General features: G+C 40.1%; 1 protein-coding gene across 4 annotated transcripts in view; it reads left to right on the plus strand.

Moving 5' to 3' along the window:
• Nucleotides 1-17,761, plus strand: part of CERS5 (ceramide synthase 5) — a 28,709-nt gene continuing 10,948 nt past the window's right edge. Inside the window, exon 1 of one of the 4 annotated variants that reach the window (XM_046684480.1) lies at nucleotides 1-315. In XM_046684480.1, the coding sequence (XP_046540436.1) occupies nucleotides 119-315 (197 nt within the window). In that variant the 5' untranslated portion in view covers nucleotides 1-118. Of the gene's footprint in view, nucleotides 316-16,364; nucleotides 16,513-17,761 lie in introns of those variants that run through there. The other 3 variants (XM_046684478.1, XM_046684488.1, XM_046684496.1) reach the window with 3 other exon arrangements.

Raw genomic sequence — 17,761 nt, forward strand, 5'->3', positions numbered from 1 at the left:
GGGGCCGGAAGGGGGTGGCCGCCAGTCCGGCCCCGCCCCGGGGCCGCTTCCCGGCGGGTTCCGTTGGCTGCGGCGGCAGCTGAGGCTGCGGCGGCAGTGGCCGCAGGGCGGGCGTAAGATGGCGACAGCGGTGGCGGGAGCCCTGGGCCTGCTGTGGGGCTGGCTGTGGAGCGAACGCTTCTGGCTGCCCCAGAACGTGAGCTGGGCCGATCTCGAGGGCCCGGCCGACGGCTACGGCTACCCGCGGGCCCGGCACATTCTCTCGGTGTTCCCGCTGGCGGCGGGCATATTCTTCGTGAGGCGGCTCTTCGAGCGGTGAGAGCCCCTGAGCGGGCGGCGCGGGGAGCCGGGGGCGCGGGCTGGGGCGGCTGCGCGGGGGAGGCCGAGCACCGGAAGCAGAACTGCAGGGAACGCCCGGAAGCAGGGGTCTAGGGGAGCGCGGGCCGCCGCGCGGATGCTCAGAGGGTGGCCGAGGTGGTCGTGGAACCTAGGTAAACACAGGGATTTGGCGCGTGGGCACGTGAAAGAGAGAGTCGAGGGGCTCGCTGGGCCCATTCAGCTTTAGATCCCGGAGGTGGCTTGGGGGGTCCTATAGGCCTCCTCCCAATCTCCAAGGATTCTACAGACGAGGAAACAGGTTGAGTGTGAGCTGCGGCCGAGACCTGAAGCGAGGAACAAGAAAGGGCCACACGAGCCAGAGCTAGTTGTGGCCATGGGAGCTGAAGGGTCCACGCAAGACCCAGGCTTTCCAAGCCAAAGGAGCGGGTTCATGGGAATCTAAGATTTGTGAGGATGCTGGTTTCTGAGAGTTGAAGGGAACAGGATTAGTTAGGCCCTAAGCCTTGGTTTGTCATCTTATGAACATCTGTGTGTATGTATATATCTATGTGTCTGTGTGTATGTATGTCAATGAAATTCCGCCAGAGCCCTTAGGAGAGTAGAGATCTCATAGAAGTAGGGTGTGGTGGAGCCTGAGGCTTCCAAAGTATGGAAAGCTTGTCAGATGAGTTGCAGAACAGGCCTTGGAAGCCTGAGGTGGAAGGAGGAGCCGTCATCTTGAAAGGATGGAGAGCTTCAGGGCTTATTAGAGGACAGCTGTATTGAGCCAGCGTCTAAGTCAGTGTAGCAGAATCGCAACATACTTTGTCGGACCACGTGTTGTTGGTAAAAGTGATTTCACTTTTCTTTGAAGGAGTAGATTGTATCTGCCGTCAAAGATAAAGATATGCACTGAGGACAACATGGTGATTTTGTAATGTGGATTTATAGCTGTGAGTGATTTTGATCAAGTCTACTCACACTTCAGGGAAAGAAACTTCTTTCCCCATAGGTCTCAGGTAATGAGGATGGCACTTTTGACATCTTGTGTGCATTTGGACATTATCTAGAGCAGGATTGCCCTTTCTAGGATGGGAATATAGTGCAGATACAATAATCTGTTACTCTCTGGAAAATTAGGATTATCTGTTTTTGGATTACTTCTTTGATTTACCTGCTATTTCTGACACAGAAATCTTGCAAAAAATACTTGTTATATGTAACTAGCTAGTAACTAACTAACTGGTCATTCATCCATGCATTCTTAGTGCTTGTATATTGTCATCACAGTGCTCTGGAAGACATTCAAGAGCAAAAATAAAGAATCAAATGAAACCCAAAGCTCTAAATGCCTTTTCTGGGTCCTTGCGAACTTAGTGCCGCAGTTTTTAAGTATAGTCCTTGTATTAAGTATTCTTGTGGCAGAGGCACAAACCACTTCTCTCTTAGGGGTAACCTAGATCCAGGTACTTTCCACCTTAACCTCTGTATATGAGGGCTGAAAAAAGAGAAGGACAATGTAATAAGTAAAAAGGAAAATATACAGTTCAGGACAGGAAAAAAGAAGTTCATTGTCCTAGGAAAAGAATCTCTGCTTCTCATATAAATATATACCAATATGGAAATTTCTCCACATTAGTGGTAAGAGGAAATAGCTTGCTTGTAAACACTTGTTTTATATAAACTTACGTATATCTTCAGATTTCCAAAGAGTTCCCCCCAGATAGCTGAAGACATATATCCCCTGGCAGAGCCACTGGAAAAGATCCTTTACCTGTGGGAATTCTATCTGAATGTTTCTATGGTGCTCCAGTGTCAGGGGAGAGGGGGTGGATGGGAACACTGAGCTGAAAGCATTCTAGTATATTTCTTGGCTAGTAAGGACAGGTACCTTGTTCATCCTGTGTTTGGTCTTAGGAATGTTTAACTCTAGAAGCGTTCTTGCTGTTTGGTTTCTCTTCAAGACCTAATACCTTAGTTAGCAATAGAATTGGCTGCTGGATTACCAGTTCTTCTTTTACTGTGCTAGTCTTGCATAAAGGTAATAGAAGCCACTCTTAAAGTATAGTAAAAGATATATCAGAAATATTGGTACAGTTAGTCATCTCTCCTACATTTTATCATTTCTCAAATCCCACCTACTTAGGTTCTAGAAGCAATTCATGTAGTAATCATGGACTGTAAGAGTTACAACCCCAGCCTCCTGTTACAGACAATAAACTAAGGCTTAGAAGCATCCTGCAGCTTTAAGGAGGTTGCATACTCACCTGAGGGAGAAGCTAGAACTAAGATCCAGATCATTTTCCCCAGCCTCATGCTCTTTCCACTGTATGATGTGGCTGTCTTTCCTTAACCCCCTTTCAAGGGTTAAGATTTAACCTCCTATTCCCAGTTCCTAGGATTTGGAAAACAAATCCATGCTCATCTTGTTCTTGGTTATTTACTATAATGTGCTTGGGGGGCGGCCCCATGGCCAAGTGGTTAAGTTCACGTGCTCTGCTGCAGCAGCCCAGTGTTTCGCCAGTTCGAATCCTGGGCGAGGACATGGCACCGCTCATTAGGCCATGTTGAGGTGGCATCCCACATGCCATAACTAGAAGGACCCACAACTAAGAACATACAGCTATGTACCTGGGGGCTTTGGGGAGAAAAAGGAAAAAATAAAATCTTAAAAAAGATAAAAATAAAAATAATGTGCTTGACTTGAATTTTCCTTTTTTTTCATTTCAAATGTTCTGCATATTTTAGTGTCTTACACTATGTCCCGTGACAAATTATCTCTATTTGTATTGTTTTAAGAATGTCCCAAAGAATAAATGTAGGGTTTTAAGTTCCCATATTCCCTGGAAAACAGCAGCCTCACCTGACAGGGATGACTTGAAAAGCCACCTGACCATAAATAAAGTATTTAGCTAACTATTTTGCTAAAGAACTGTGGGTGGGAGATCATTACCTACCAAAGAACAGGGGCTTTCTTCTGTGGGCCTCTGCTGACTGGCTGCATTGTAGTGGCCTGCACCTTGCAAACTGCTTCTGGTGTAGCTTGTGGTCAATACTTTCCAAATGTTTGAGAGGGGTTCACCCTCCTCTACTGAGATACTCAGAGGAGTAACCAGAATGTAGATCTTTAACCTGAAATAGATGTTTGGCTTGACTGAGAAAGAAAAAACTATAATTCCTTTGTTTCGGTTAAATTTCACTATACTATATTTACATGTGCACCTTTCTACAGCTTCTCTCTCTTTTTCCCCTCCCCCCACATATAAATTCATGCTACCTATACCTGTACAGAGTACCCTGTACCCTCTCAAAAGAGAGATGAGAAACTCTTCCATCTGTTTTTTAAAACTTCTTTTAATATTATGTTGATAATTGAGATCTGAGAGAAAGAGTGGTGCAAGCTAGGTCTGCTGTGTCTTACTTAAATTGGATCTTAAGATATTTTATCTTAAAGATAAAATTGTTTGAAATTTACTATCTGGTCCCTTGAGCACTTGCTCCTTGGGATCAGGTGGGAGCTTGAGACTTAATAGTGACACCATCAGAGCTATATAGGCTCATTTGTTTTGAATATGGTATTGCAATACGAGCTTTATGTTGCCAGAAGAAAATTACTTTGTGAATTATACAGGAGCTAGATTAGAACTCTCCTTGCTGCTTATTCATTATTCCAATCCCCTCTTCTCTCTTGTTACTTCCAAGGCAACTTTACTGGGATGTCTAAAGAGGCTTCTCAGTACCATTCTCTCTCACTGGGGATTGAACAAACTCACTTGCTGGCCTGTCTGTAACTGACAACAAGACTAGTGACTCATTTTTTTCATGCACGTTTCTTAACCACTTATTTCATCTTCCTCTTGTAATCCTTGCTACCTCGGCTGCATACTGCCTTTTTTTTTCCCTGTTCTCCCCCACTTCTGCTGTCTAAGTGGAGGAAGAACTTTTTTTTCTTCATGACAGGCCTGCTGCCCTCCTCGCAGATCCATGTCATGTCACAGCATTGTGACCCAGTGTTAGTAGGTCCTCCTGACATGGGAGAGAGGCTTTGGCAAGAATGGGCATAGCTGCTGACTAGGCTGAAGGGAGACTGCCCATTCCACTGCATCCCTAAAGGTATTCTGCTGGGCCTCACTGAATTGTAAATGACAGAATGAAATCAGGTTTGCAGATCCAGCAGAGCGAGATTGAAAAAGATCGTCACATGGCCCTGCCCTTACCTAAGAATCCACCTCTTAATAAGCTCCAGATGGTCAGAAGCCTCATGTGTCCCTCTTCTCTCTGGGAAAACTTCTTTCCCCAACCCTTTCTGCACAGTGGGTGTTGATGCTCTGCAGACAACTCTGAATACTGTCATGCCTGAGGTCAGGTTCCTGGTTTATCCCTAGAGACAATATTTTCCTCACTGAAAGGAAACATGTCACATAGTTTTGCTTTAGCCACTTCCTGATTCAGAAAACTAGGATCTCCTACATGGGTAAAGAAGAAATTAATGAAGAGGAGGCAACAAGTGAAATCTGTACCCTCCTTATAGAGTGGGAAGGGGGAGATATACCTGTTTTGGCCTCTCGAGTTATTTTTAGGCAGATAAAAGCTGCCTTCTAAAGATTTCACTGTTTTGGGCTCTTTTTGCTTGAATCCACTCCTACTTTACATTTGGGGAAATTAATTGAGGGGTTACTGCAAAAGGAGTTAACCATAATCACTTCTAACCAAAAAAAAGAATCTGAAACCAGTTTCCCCAGATATGAAGAACAGTACTCTCTGAATTATCTAGAACTGTGCTGTCCAGTACAGTAGACACTAGCTAGTACCAGTAGCTGTTAGCTTTGGGGGATTTGAAATGTGACTCGTCAGAATTGAGATGTGTTCTAAGTGTAAAATACACACTGGTTTTCAAAGACTTAGTGCAGGAAAAAAAAAAGTGTGAAATATCTCAATTTTTAACACTGATTACGTATTTTAGATATATCAGGTTAAATAAAGTATATTATCAAAATTAATTTCAGGGGCCAGTCCCGTGGCTGAGTGGTTAAGTTTGCGCACTCCACTGCGGTGGCCCAGGGTTTCGCCAGTTTGAATCCTGGGCGCGGACATGGCACCGCTCATCAAGCCACGCTGAGGTGGCATCCCACATGCCACAACTAGAAGGACCCACAACTAAAAATACACAACTATATACCGGGGGGCTTGGGGGAGAAAAAGGGGAAGAAAAAATTAATTTCACCTTTCTTTTTTAATGTGGCTGTTAGAAAATTTTAAATTATATATGTGGCTCAAATTATATTTCTTTGAGCAGTGCTGATGAGAGCGATTCAAACAAATATTAATAACCAAGAAGAGAATTTGAATGTAAACACATTTGGTTCAGCTTTTTAGGACCAGAAAGTGATCGATCTTAAGTATATCAGACTATGCTTTAGACAACAGGTCTTTCTAAAAAATTTTAGTAAAAATGGGATTTTTAAATTGTAAATCATTTCCTGAATGATTTAAATAACTAGTTATAGTCTATTTTGAGTAATCTTCGATTGACAGTGTCTTCTAGCCAAGCATTGCTCTGTAGTTTTGCTTTTCTGCATATATCTTCTCAGTCTAGTAGTTAATGTTCTATAAACAAACAAATTTGTCAAGTAGTTAAATGTACATGGGGGGCTGCACAGCTCTAATAAGGTATTAAGAATAATCACTATTATATCTCCTCAAAATTATGGAGTTTCTTAAAAAGGGTATTTCTTATAGTCTTTAGCTTTGGGGTAGTGTCAGCATTTGTAAGAAGTCTCCATTATAGGCACAGAGGATCTCAAACTAAATCAGATTGGTGTGGTTGTGTTTAATTTTGGGGGAAATCTCCGGTTATAGACAGAAAGTGGTTAACTTGAATTTCTACTGATTCTCCAGAAATCAATGACCTTCTCCTCCATGGAACTGGTTGGTTATCTGATGACCCAGGACGATAGGTGGCACATTTCCTTGAAACACTTCACCTTTTAGTTGAGAATTAAATTTTTACCCATTTTATCATCTGTTCATTCTTTAACAATTATTTGTTGAGAGCTTAGTATATGCCAGATACTAAATTCTGTGTGCCAAGGATAAAAAGGTAAGTAAGTCATGGTGTCTATCCTCAGGAAGAGAGCAAGAAAATCAGTGGTTAAAATACAATGTTAGAAGTGTGTGCACAAGGTTAAGTTATGGAAGTCTGGAGCAGGTGGATTCAGTTCCTTTTAACAGTTGTTATCTACCATATAGGATTGATGTCTCGCTATCAAACACTTGTTTCTTGGCCTATGAAGGATGGTAAAAACTTGTTGAGAAAGAGCTTTTTGTTAACCTTTTTCTCTAATCCACCCCTTGTTTGGCACATGTACATTTGTGTGTTTCTATTTTAAGCAAATACATTTAAGTTGTATAATCACTCATCCATTTAAAAAAGATAAAAATGTTTAATGAAAGAAATATAAATGTAGTAGTTGGAAAAGGGAGGCATTCTTAAACAATGAGAGTCTCATGGACTCCCAGCTATCCTGCAGCCATGCTTTGAGAACTGCTGCTCTGTAGCAAGTAAAATATTCACTAGCTACTGTACAATAAAACAACTTAGTCTTAAATTAGTGTCTGTTTGAAGCATTTTAACATACTCACATACTTTAAGTAGTTCTTATTGTCTTAAAACTTATTTCTCTTATAATAAGGTTAAGATGTAAGCAGGAGTCTGATACTTCTTTCTCATCACAGTACCTAGTAGGTTCATCAAAGTGCAGAGGTATTAGTCATCTTAATTCTTTAAGGCCCTGTTATAGGACTAAGTGAAAATAGCTTCCCTGCAAGTTGGAGGAGGAGTGAAGGATAGTCTGGCATAAATCCACAGTGTGTGCCTTGTTGTGGTTTAGGATAGTATATGTCATAGAGGTCCTTTTCTTTTTAGTCTGTTTCTGATTTAAGAGCAAATCTGCCAATTTTAAAAAATAGTCCTCAAAAAAAACTGCAAAGATTTCTTATGCACAAACCATGCAAGAAAGGTTGGATTTGGTGAATAGGTGTCCTTGAAAAGTGCAGTACCTGTTAGACAGCAATAACACGTGGGGCCAGCTCCGCTGCCGAGTGGTTACGTTGGCCCCTCCGCTTCTGGATCCAGGGTTTTACTGGTTTGGATCCTGGGCGCGGACGTTGCACCGCTCATCAGGCCACACTGAGGCGACGTCCCACATGCCACAACTAGAAGGACCCATAACTAAAATATACAACTATGTACTGGGGGGATTTGGGGAGAAAAAGCAGAAAAAAATTTTTAAAAGAACGTGTGTACAAAAAATGTGTACAGTACATTTGCTTGTACACAGCAAATTCTCTCCTCCTAAGAATTTACTCAGGGGCTGGTCCAGTGGCCGAGTGGTTAAGTTCACATGCTCTGCTTACGCTGCGGGACCATGGGTTCGGATCCTGAGCACGGACATGGCACCGCTCATGGGGCCATGTTGGGGCAGCGTCCCATATGCCACAGCTAGAAGGACCCACAACTAAAATATACAACTATTTACTGGGGAGGTTTGGAGGGGGGGGAAGATTAGCAATAGTTGTTAGCTCAGGTGCCAGTCTTTAAAAAAAAAAAAAGAATTTACTCAGAAAAATACACTGACATGGGTGCATATGTATAGGGAATAAACAAAATAATGTGTGGTTGGGAGTCACCAGCACATCAATGAATAGTATTAGTATAATTTAGTAATTCTTAAACTTTTTGTTCTCAGCCTTCTGTTTCCCTAATTTTTTTTAAAGATTTTATTTTTCCTTTTTCTCCCGAAAGCACCCCACCCCCCGGTACATAGTTGTGTATTTTTAGTTGTGGGTCCTTCTAGTTGTGGCATGTGGGATGCCGCCTCAGCGTGGCTTGATGAGCTGTGCCATGTCTGCGCCCAGGATTCGAACTGGCGAAACCCTGGGCCGCCGAAGTGGAGCGAGCAAACTTAACCACTCAGCCACGGGGCTGGTCTCATTCTTTTTCACTCTTAAAAATTTTATTGAGGATCCCAAGGAGCTTTTGTTTATGTGGGTTACATATACCCACCAATTTTTCCATATTTAAAATTAAAATTGAGATATTTAAGAAATGTAGTTATTTTGTTAAAAGTAATACTAAACCTATTACGTGTTAACATAAATAACATATTTTTGAAAAATGATCTTCCAAAAGAAAAAATATTTAGTGAGAAGAACAGCATTGATTTTCCTTTTTTTTTAACTTTTTATTAAGATTATGATAGTTTACAACCTTATGAAATTTCAGTTGTACATTATTGTTAGTCACGTTGTGGGTACACCAGTCACCCTTTGTGCCCTCCCTCCACCCCTCCTTTCCCCTGGTAACCATCAATCAATTCTCTTTGTCTCTATGTTTAACTTCCACCTATGAGTGGAGTCGTACAGAGTTCGTCTTTCTCTGTCTGGCTTATTTCACTTAATATAATACCTTCAAGGTCCATCCATGTTGTTGTGAATGGGACGATTTTGTCATTTTTGTGGCTGAGTAGTATTCCATTGTATATATATACCTTATCTTCTTTATCCCATCATCAGTTGGTGGGCATTTAGGTTGCTTCCACGTCTTGGCTGTTGTAAATAATGCTGCAATGTACATAGGGGTGCAGGGGACTTTTGGAATTGCTGATTTCAAGTTCTTTGGATAGATACCCAGTAGTGGGATGGCTGGGTTGATTTTACATTTTTGCAAATCTCTTTAATGTTTGGCTTAATAGAAACAGCTGGATTCTCCTCGCTAGCTTCTGCGTTCAAGCTCTTGTGATATGTTGTTTTGGTTGAAGTATATAAATAAACGCCAGCCTCGCGCAGATTTGTCTCTGGAAAGGAGAAGTATTGTTTCTTTGAAATACAACAAGTAGTAGTTTCTTAAAGGTTGGTTGCATTGTGGAATGTGAAACTATATCAGTGAGGTTTTCATTCTCTCGTGTGAAAATCCACTGATGGTCTTGCACTTTGAATGGATATCATGTATCAGTCATTTGAAAAATATTGGTTCATTGAGTTATACAGATCTTGCAAGTGTCAATACATTTTATTATACAACATTAAAAAATCATATTAGTTAATCTCATCAGAAAAATCTTGAAGTATTGGGAAGTAGCCAAACTCAAAGGCAGATATAAATTCTCTAAAATTCTAGTCTTCACTTGAAAGCTTCAATTTTATCATTAGCAACAACGTTTGTTTTTTGAAGTGACAGGCTTATTTCATTTATTTTTAAGGAATGTTTCCTAAATACCCATCTGAATAACCTTACTTTGCCTGTTGGTCATTCTTTCAAATAAAAATAGTGTTCTATGAAAAAAATGATTTAGTTCAGCACACAACTCACAGTCAAATGAGGGCGTTTCCTTCAGACAACCATATACTTGGGTGTGCAGCAAAAGTGCTTTGTGTGTATTTCCCATTTTGTCACAGAATACTTTAAAAATGTACTCAAGGGTCAAAATTTAATAAACTTAATCATTTACATTGTTTCATCAAGGACATTCTTCAGGGAAACTGGCTTTTTTTTAAATCTCAGAGGACATAGCAAGGAGGATTACAACCACTACTACAGTTGGGGCCACTGCCTTGGTTTGTGCTCAGGTGGCCTGTTCGACCCACCCTTGCTTTGCACCATTGTTGCAAATGTCAACACAGTAACAAAGGCAAATAATGTTTCAATATTATTATGAAAATGGTTTTGACTTTATGGGCCCCCAGAGAGTATCTCAGGACCCCGGGGTCTACAGAACATACATTGAGACCCTCTGCCATAACTGAATGAGATCACCCAGGGTGAGTGTGTAGAGTAAGAAAAGAATCTGCATAGAACCTTGAGGAAACAGTGTGTTTTAGGACAAGGGAGAGGAAAAAGAAACCCAAAAGGAGATAAGAAGTATGACAGCCATGCAGTATTTGAACATATCAGTAGATAGCATCTAATAAGTCCTTACTTTGTCCCAGGAACTGTTCTAAGTGCTAAACATTGACTCTTCATAGTGACTTTATGAGGTAGGTAGATACTTCATTTTGCATATGAGAAAACTGTAGCACAGAGAAAGTTAAGTAGCTTGTCCAAGGTGACTCAACTAGCAATACATACCAAGTAGTCTAGTTCTACTGCCAGAAAGACAGAGGGAGAAAACTAGGAAGAATATCGCAGTAAGGAAGCTAAGAGAAAAGAGCATTTCAGGAAGAGGGTGTAGTCAATAATGTAAAATGTGCTGGGTGGTCAGGTAAGATACAGGACTGAAAAGCATCCATTCGATTTCACAGTCAGGAGACCATTGATGATTTTGGCAAGAGCACCTCCAGTGGAGTGTAGAGACAGAAGTCAGAGGAGAGAGGGAGGAGGGTTGAAGAATGAGTGGGAGTTAAAAGAGAAGTCATGAGGAGAGAACTTTTTCAAGAACTGGTTGTGAGGTGGGAGAGAGCCAGAGGGTGCTACGAACAGGGAGAGTTAGTTTTTAAAAATTATTTATTTATGGGAGCTGGCCCAGTGGTGCAGCGGTTAAGTGCGCACATTCCGCTTTGGCAGCCCGGGGTTCACCAGTTCGGATCCCAAGTGCAGACATGGCACCGCTTGGCACGCCATGCTGTGGTAGGCATCCCACATATAAAGTAGAGGAAGATGGACATGGATGTTAGCTCAGGGCCAGTCTTCCTCAAAAAAAAAATTATTATTTTCTTATTGAGTAACATTGGTTTATAACATACATTTCAGGGGTACATCATTATATGTTGATTTCTGTGTAGACTACCATGTCCCCACCCAAAGACTAAGTACCATCCATCACTGTACACATGTGCACACCTTTTTACTCTTTTCGCCCTCTCCCCTTCCCCCTTCTCTGGTAACTACCAATCTAATCTCTGTATCTATGTGTTTGTTTGTTGTTGCTGTTTTTATCTTCCACTTGTGAATGAAATCATATGGCATTTGACTTTCTCTGTCTGACTTATTTCACTTAGCATAATACCCTGAAGGTCCATCCATGTTGCGCGTGGCAAAATTTCATCTTTTTTATGGCTGAGTAGTATTCTATTGTGTATACCACATCTTCTTTATCCATTCATCCATTGATGGGTGTTTAGGTTGTTTCCAAGTCTTGGCTATTGTGAATAATGCTGCAGTGAACATAGGAATGCAAATATCCTTGCAACTTAGTGTTTTCATGTTCTTTGGATAAATACCCAGCAGTGGAATAGCTGCATCATATTTTAGTTCTATTAATTTTTTGAGGAATCTCCGTACTGTTTTCCACAGTGGCTACACCAGTTTACATTCCCCATAGCAGTGTGAAGGTTCCCTTTTCTCCACATCCTCTCCAATACTTGTTATTTCTTGTCTTGTTAATTATAGCCATTCTGGTGGGCAGGAGGTGATGTTTCATTATACTTTTGATTTGCATTTCCCTAATAATTAGTGATGTCGAACATCTTTTTATGCCCCTGTTGGCCATCTGCATATCTTCTGTAGAAAAATATCTGTTGATATCCTCTGCCCATTTTTTAATCGGGTTGTTTATTTCTCTGTTGGTAAGTTGTGTGAGTTCTTTGTATATTTTGGATATTAACCCCTTATCAGATAAATGATTTGCAAATATCTTCTTCCAGTTCCTAGGTTGTCTTTTTGTTTCCTTGATGGTTTCCTTTGCTGTGCAGAAGCTTTTTAGTTTGATGTAGTCCCATTTGTTTGTTTATTCTTTTGTTTCCCTTGCCTGGTGACATAGTATGCAAAAAGATACTGCTAAGACTGATGTCGAAGAGCTTACCGCCTATGTTTTCTTCTAGGAGTTTTATGGTTTCAGGTCTTACATTCAAGTCTTTAATCCATTTTGACTTAATTTTTGTGTATCGTGTAAGATAATGTTTTGCATGTGGCTGCCCAGTTTTCCCAACGCCATTCATTGAAGAGAATTTTCCTTTCTCCATTGTATGTTCTTGGCTCCCTTGTTGAAAATTAGTTGTCCATAGATGTATGGGTTTATTTCTGGGCTCTAAGGAGAGTAGTTTTAAGATGGGAAAAACTCGCACATGTTTAAGGTCTGACGAGAAGAAACAAGTAGAGAGTGAGGCTGAAGATAATAGAAAAAAGGAGGAATAAATAGAATGAAATTTCTGATGAGAAAGAGAATGGATCTAAAGCACAGGGATATTAGTTTTAGATAGAGTGGTTCTGATGCAGGAGGTTGAAGGCATTCCCTTCTCTTCTTAGCCGAGATTCTTGAGTCTTTGCTATTTCTACTTCTTTCATCCTCCTCCTTATATCTTTCACTGCTTTAATTCACTACTGTCTTTTTGAGTCTTCATTTTGCTGGAATTTCTTTGGTTAAGGTTACCATAGATCTCCAAATTGCCAAGTCCAGCGGATACTAAGATCCTTGTCTTACTTGATCTCTGCCTTATTTGATATGACTCTACCTCTGGCCTTCCTGTCCCCTAAATTCACCTTTTATGCCGGTGTTTCCCAGAATTCTGACCTTGATTCTCTTTTCAGTTTACGTTCCTTTCTTATACAGTCACGTCCACCTCCACAATTTTAGTTACCAACTAGATTCTCATTCTCTCGCTCTCTTTCTCTCTTTCTCTTTGTCAGATCTGTGTGTGTGTATCTTACTCAAGCCTCTTTTCCAAGTTTATTTGCCCGCTATATAGTTCCATTTCAGTATCCCATGGGTACTTCAAATTCAGCATACACACACTCATCTGTCACTCCCAAATTTGCTTTTCTTATCTTATTCTCTGCTAGGTTGAGGCACCATAATCAACCTAGTTTCCCAAGCCAGAAACATGGAAGGAGCACTTGACTTTTTCTTTTCTTTTGCTTCCTACATCTAATCAGTCACCAAGTCCTATCAATTTTACTTCCTTGGCATCTTTTGAATCCATCCGTTCCTTTCTGTTTCTATAGCTTTAGTTCAGTGCTTTATCACTTACAGCATGGATTTTTTTTACAATAGCCTTTAGCTGATCATGCTTCTTTATTAATATACAGATCCATTCATCTCCTCTCTGCCCCCGGCCTGAAGCCTTTCAATGACTCTCCATCAACTATAGGATAAGTTTCAAGCTTAGCATAAGGTAAAGGCACCTGTGATCTAGCCCCTAACTACCCGTATAGTTTTTTCTCCTGTCACTGTCATTAACCCCGCCCCCACTTTGTACATTACACGGTTCTCTAAGCATACTTTATCTCTTTGCTTTAGTACATGCTGTTCCCTCTGCCTGAATGTCATTTCTTTTGCTTTTTCCTTCTCTTTCCACCCTACAGAAGCCACTCAAATTTTTTATGTGATTGGTTTATTAAGAATTCAGTTGTAAAGGGAAAGGACTTTCTGAATCTGTTTCCTGTGGGTCTCTGCCTTTGCCTCTTGGAGGTACATATGTTTCAGGGGAGAATTTTCAAATGCTGCTTGTGTCCCTAAGGATTGAATTCTTTACACAAACTTTACTTGGCCCTAAGAATCTTTATTTAAACATTTCAGCTATCTTCTTTACTTGTGTGTGGGGGTGTGTGTATGTGGTGGGGAACATTCAGGGTCAGATAATTTAGTTATTCAATACTCGTCACCTAATGATACACCATCCTCATCAGTCTGTATAGCACCTTCCCCTTTTTATTGTATTTTTCCCTTCTTCATCCCATTCCCTATTTCAACTTCTTTGATGGTTTTCTTTTTTATATAAAAATTTTGACTACTTATATTTTTCCAGAAATTGATCTAAGCCAGTGCTTTCCAACGGGATCATGTTGCTGCACACGTAGAAAATAATATTTGCATTGCACAGTAGGGTATATGAAGCCAAAGGCTATAGACTAAGGGTTTCTGGTTACACCAGGTCCCATGGACCACCCTGAGAGCTAACTGCAATATCCCAGCATAAGTATAGCCCATTTATGTTACTTGCCATGATACACCAATTGAGAGGCTTGATCTAGACTTTCAAATTTCTTTGTATATAGTTCATATCCATCAATGATGTTGCAATGAATCACAAACCTAGAATTGTTCGTATAGCTCCTATCTTTGGTATGAAAAGGCAAAGCAGTAAGCAATTTCATTTTAATTAACCCAGGCTTAGGTCAGCAGCTGCCGTGTATCTGAGGGCAGGAAAAGGGCAGAATGAAATGATCTCTACAAAGCAGGATAGATATGTTACAATCAAGTTAGGTCACTAGACTCATGTTCCTGGACTGGCAGGTGGAAGGGAATAGCTTACCATTATACACCACTTATTCAGACCTGCAGGCAAAGGAAAGCCTGGTCTGACAAATTATTTTAAAACTTGAGTGACAAGTTGATCCTGGAGAAGACAGAAAATCACAAGATAAGTTTGATTTCGCAATGTCATCCAGCATAGCAGTTTTCAAACTATGATGTCAGGAATCTTTTACACTCTTAAAAATTATCAAGGACCCCAGAGAATTTTTGTTTATATGGATAATATCTATCAATATGTACTGTTTTAGAAACTAAAATGGAAAAAATGTTAACATATATTTATTAATTCATTTATAAATAATAAATTGATTATATTGGTAATATAACTGACATTTTATGAAAAATAACTATTTTCCAAGATAAAAACAAATGTGAGAAGAATAGCATTATTTTACATTTTTGCAAGTCTCTTTAATATCTGGTAGCTATATTCTCCTGTCAGGTTGTGCATTTAGTCTATTGTGATATGTCAGGTAACCTGTGAAAAATTCCACCACACAGCCATGAGAGAATGAGAGAGAAAATAATTATTACGAAATTATAGGATTATTTTAAGAATTGTTTTGACCTTGCAGGCCTCCTGAAAGGATCTCTGAGACCCCTGGGAGTCTCCAGAGCATGCTTTGAGAAATGCTGATCTAGCAGAAAGGACGAATGCCAGCCTCTTTGTTTGAGTTTGACCAACCTAAATACCTATAAGTTATATTAAATGCCAGGTGAATGATGTAGAATGGATACACGATTAAGTCTGGACTTCCTCGGAGTTCTGACTTAAAATAATTCACTTTCTTCATTAAGGTAATTCATTAAATACGTAAGTAAATCTATGTATTTAATTTTTTATCATAGAAAAAAATTCTTTTTCAATCATAAGTCCTTATTTTTGTTTTTATGTTTCATGCTGTAGCACAAAACAGGTGCCCAATAAATATTTATCAAATACATTTGCTTAGGTTCTGTATAGCTAGAACTGACTAGATGCCAGTAGCTTTATGTCTTTCATTGAACTCTGAACTAATGAGTGCATGATGTGAGTTAATGACAACTCCAGGATATTAAGTCCGCTCCAAGGTCCAGATAATAAAAAATTATCTTGGCTTCACCCAGGTGAGCAGAGTACAAACCTGTTTCTGTTGTATAAAAGAGGATTTCTTGCTCTTCCTGCCTTCTGCTGGAGGTGCCATCAGGGAGTACTCAGACTGAACTGTCTGTTTCTAATAAGAATAATAATCCATGCCTTTTAACGAATATTTACTAAGTATCAAGTGCAGGCTAGGCATGCATCCTTTCATTTCATCTTTAAAATAACCCTATGAGGGGGCCGGCCTGTGGCCAAGTGATTAAGTGCGTTCTGCTTCGGTGGCCCAGGGTTTTGCCAGTTCAGATTCTGAGTGCAGACCTAGCACTGCTCATCAAGCCATGCTGAGGCGGCATCCCACATGCCACAACTAGAAGGACTCACAACTAAAAATATACAACTAGGTACTGGGGAGCTTTGGGGGGAAAAAGGAAAAATAAAATCTTTTAAAATAAATAAAATAAGCCTGTGAAGTAGATATTATTATCCCATTCTATAGGTGAGTAACTTCCACAGAGTCTCTTAGGGGGCAAAATATGTCTGATTCCAGGAGCTTTAATCACCTGACTGCTTCTGGATTGAGGAAGAGTCCTGGATCAGGGGTAAGAGTAGGAATTGGAAAGGCTGTTTTTGTTTTTGGATGTACCTCTTCATACAGTTAATGTAAATGGGAGGAGACAGGGAGAGATGATTCAGTTCTTTTGTCTCTGATATGGCACCAACTCAACAGCAAAGAATGACTGCCTTAATTACTCTTCTGGATGCTGATCCATCCTGGGTCCAATCTGAGCTCCAATAAAACAATGGTGGGATTTGCTAGACCTGTCACTTGTCAGTTACTGAGCAGCTGCTAAGCACAGAACCTTGGTAAATACAAAAGCGGTATTCTCTGTTTACAAGGAGTTTAAGCATGAGTGGAAGTGAAAATATTTGTACACAGAATAATATACCAGCAAATATAAATTAAAGTATCTATTAGTATTTGCCTTTGAATGAAACTCTTTTGTACAAAAGAAAGGAGAGAAGGGGTTACAGATGTGGCTAACTGTGCTCGGAATAAATGTTTCCCCATGGCTCAGGAATTTTGGTGATAAGGGTAAAAGAAGTTTTCATAGAGGAGGATAATAAACAAAGTTTCTTATTCTCAGTCCTTCCTTTAGAGATAAATTCTGGATTCAAATGCAGATCAAGAAAATAGGTCAGGAGCATTTTATCTTATGCTGCCTCAGTCATAGTTTCATCCTGGGACTCCCTAAGATGTTGAGAGAGCTAAAACTGGTTTTGACTTATCCTGAAAGTGACTACATAGAGCTGATACTCACAAAAATCTATGGTTGTGGAGAAGAGTGAGATCTTTCCTGAAGAACCAGGGAATAGTTCCTCAGTTTTCAAAGATCTAAAAGTTAGGAATTAATTGGAATCAATAACAACATGAAATCTTAGATATAGGAAAACATCTTAGAAATCATCTCATGTAACCCCTTCTTTTAGATGATGAAACCAAGACCCGAGAGTTAAGTGACTTGACCAAGTTGATGTGACTTAGTGGTCGATCTGGGACTAGAATTGAGTACTAATAGATAATTTCTTCCTCGTCCTTCCTGGTTTCCTGACTTCTGTCTCCAGGACTTCTGAAGGTTCTAAGTATTTTCATAACTTTTTGATTAGGCAGAAAGGTGACTATGACCCAGGATATTTGTATTTAGGAAGAGCTCAATCTCAGTTCTACTTTCCCTCCAAATAAGATCTTGATCTTTTGATATAAGGAAAACTACTATTTATTAAGCACCTCCATTTTGCCAGGGTCTTCATATATATTATCTCACTGAATACTTAGAAGATTCTTGTAAAGTAGACCAGTGCTTCTAACATTTTAATGGGCATATAAATCACCTGGGGATCTGGTTAATGCAAATTCTGATTTTGCAGGTCTTGTGTGGGGTTTGAGAGTCTGCATTTCTAAAAAGCTTCCAGGAAAAGCCAATAATGCTGTTGATCTGTGGACCTTAAACTGAGTAGCAAGGATGTTGATATTATCTGCATCTTATAGATGAAAAACTGAGGCTTACAGAGATTAAATAAATTACCCAAGTTCATACAGTCACTATATGGTAGA

The sequence above is a fragment of the Equus quagga genome, chromosome 1 (assembly GCF_021613505.1).
Source record: "Equus quagga isolate Etosha38 chromosome 1, UCLA_HA_Equagga_1.0, whole genome shotgun sequence".
In the NCBI taxonomy this organism is placed as follows: Eukaryota; Metazoa; Chordata; class Mammalia; order Perissodactyla; family Equidae; genus Equus; species Equus quagga.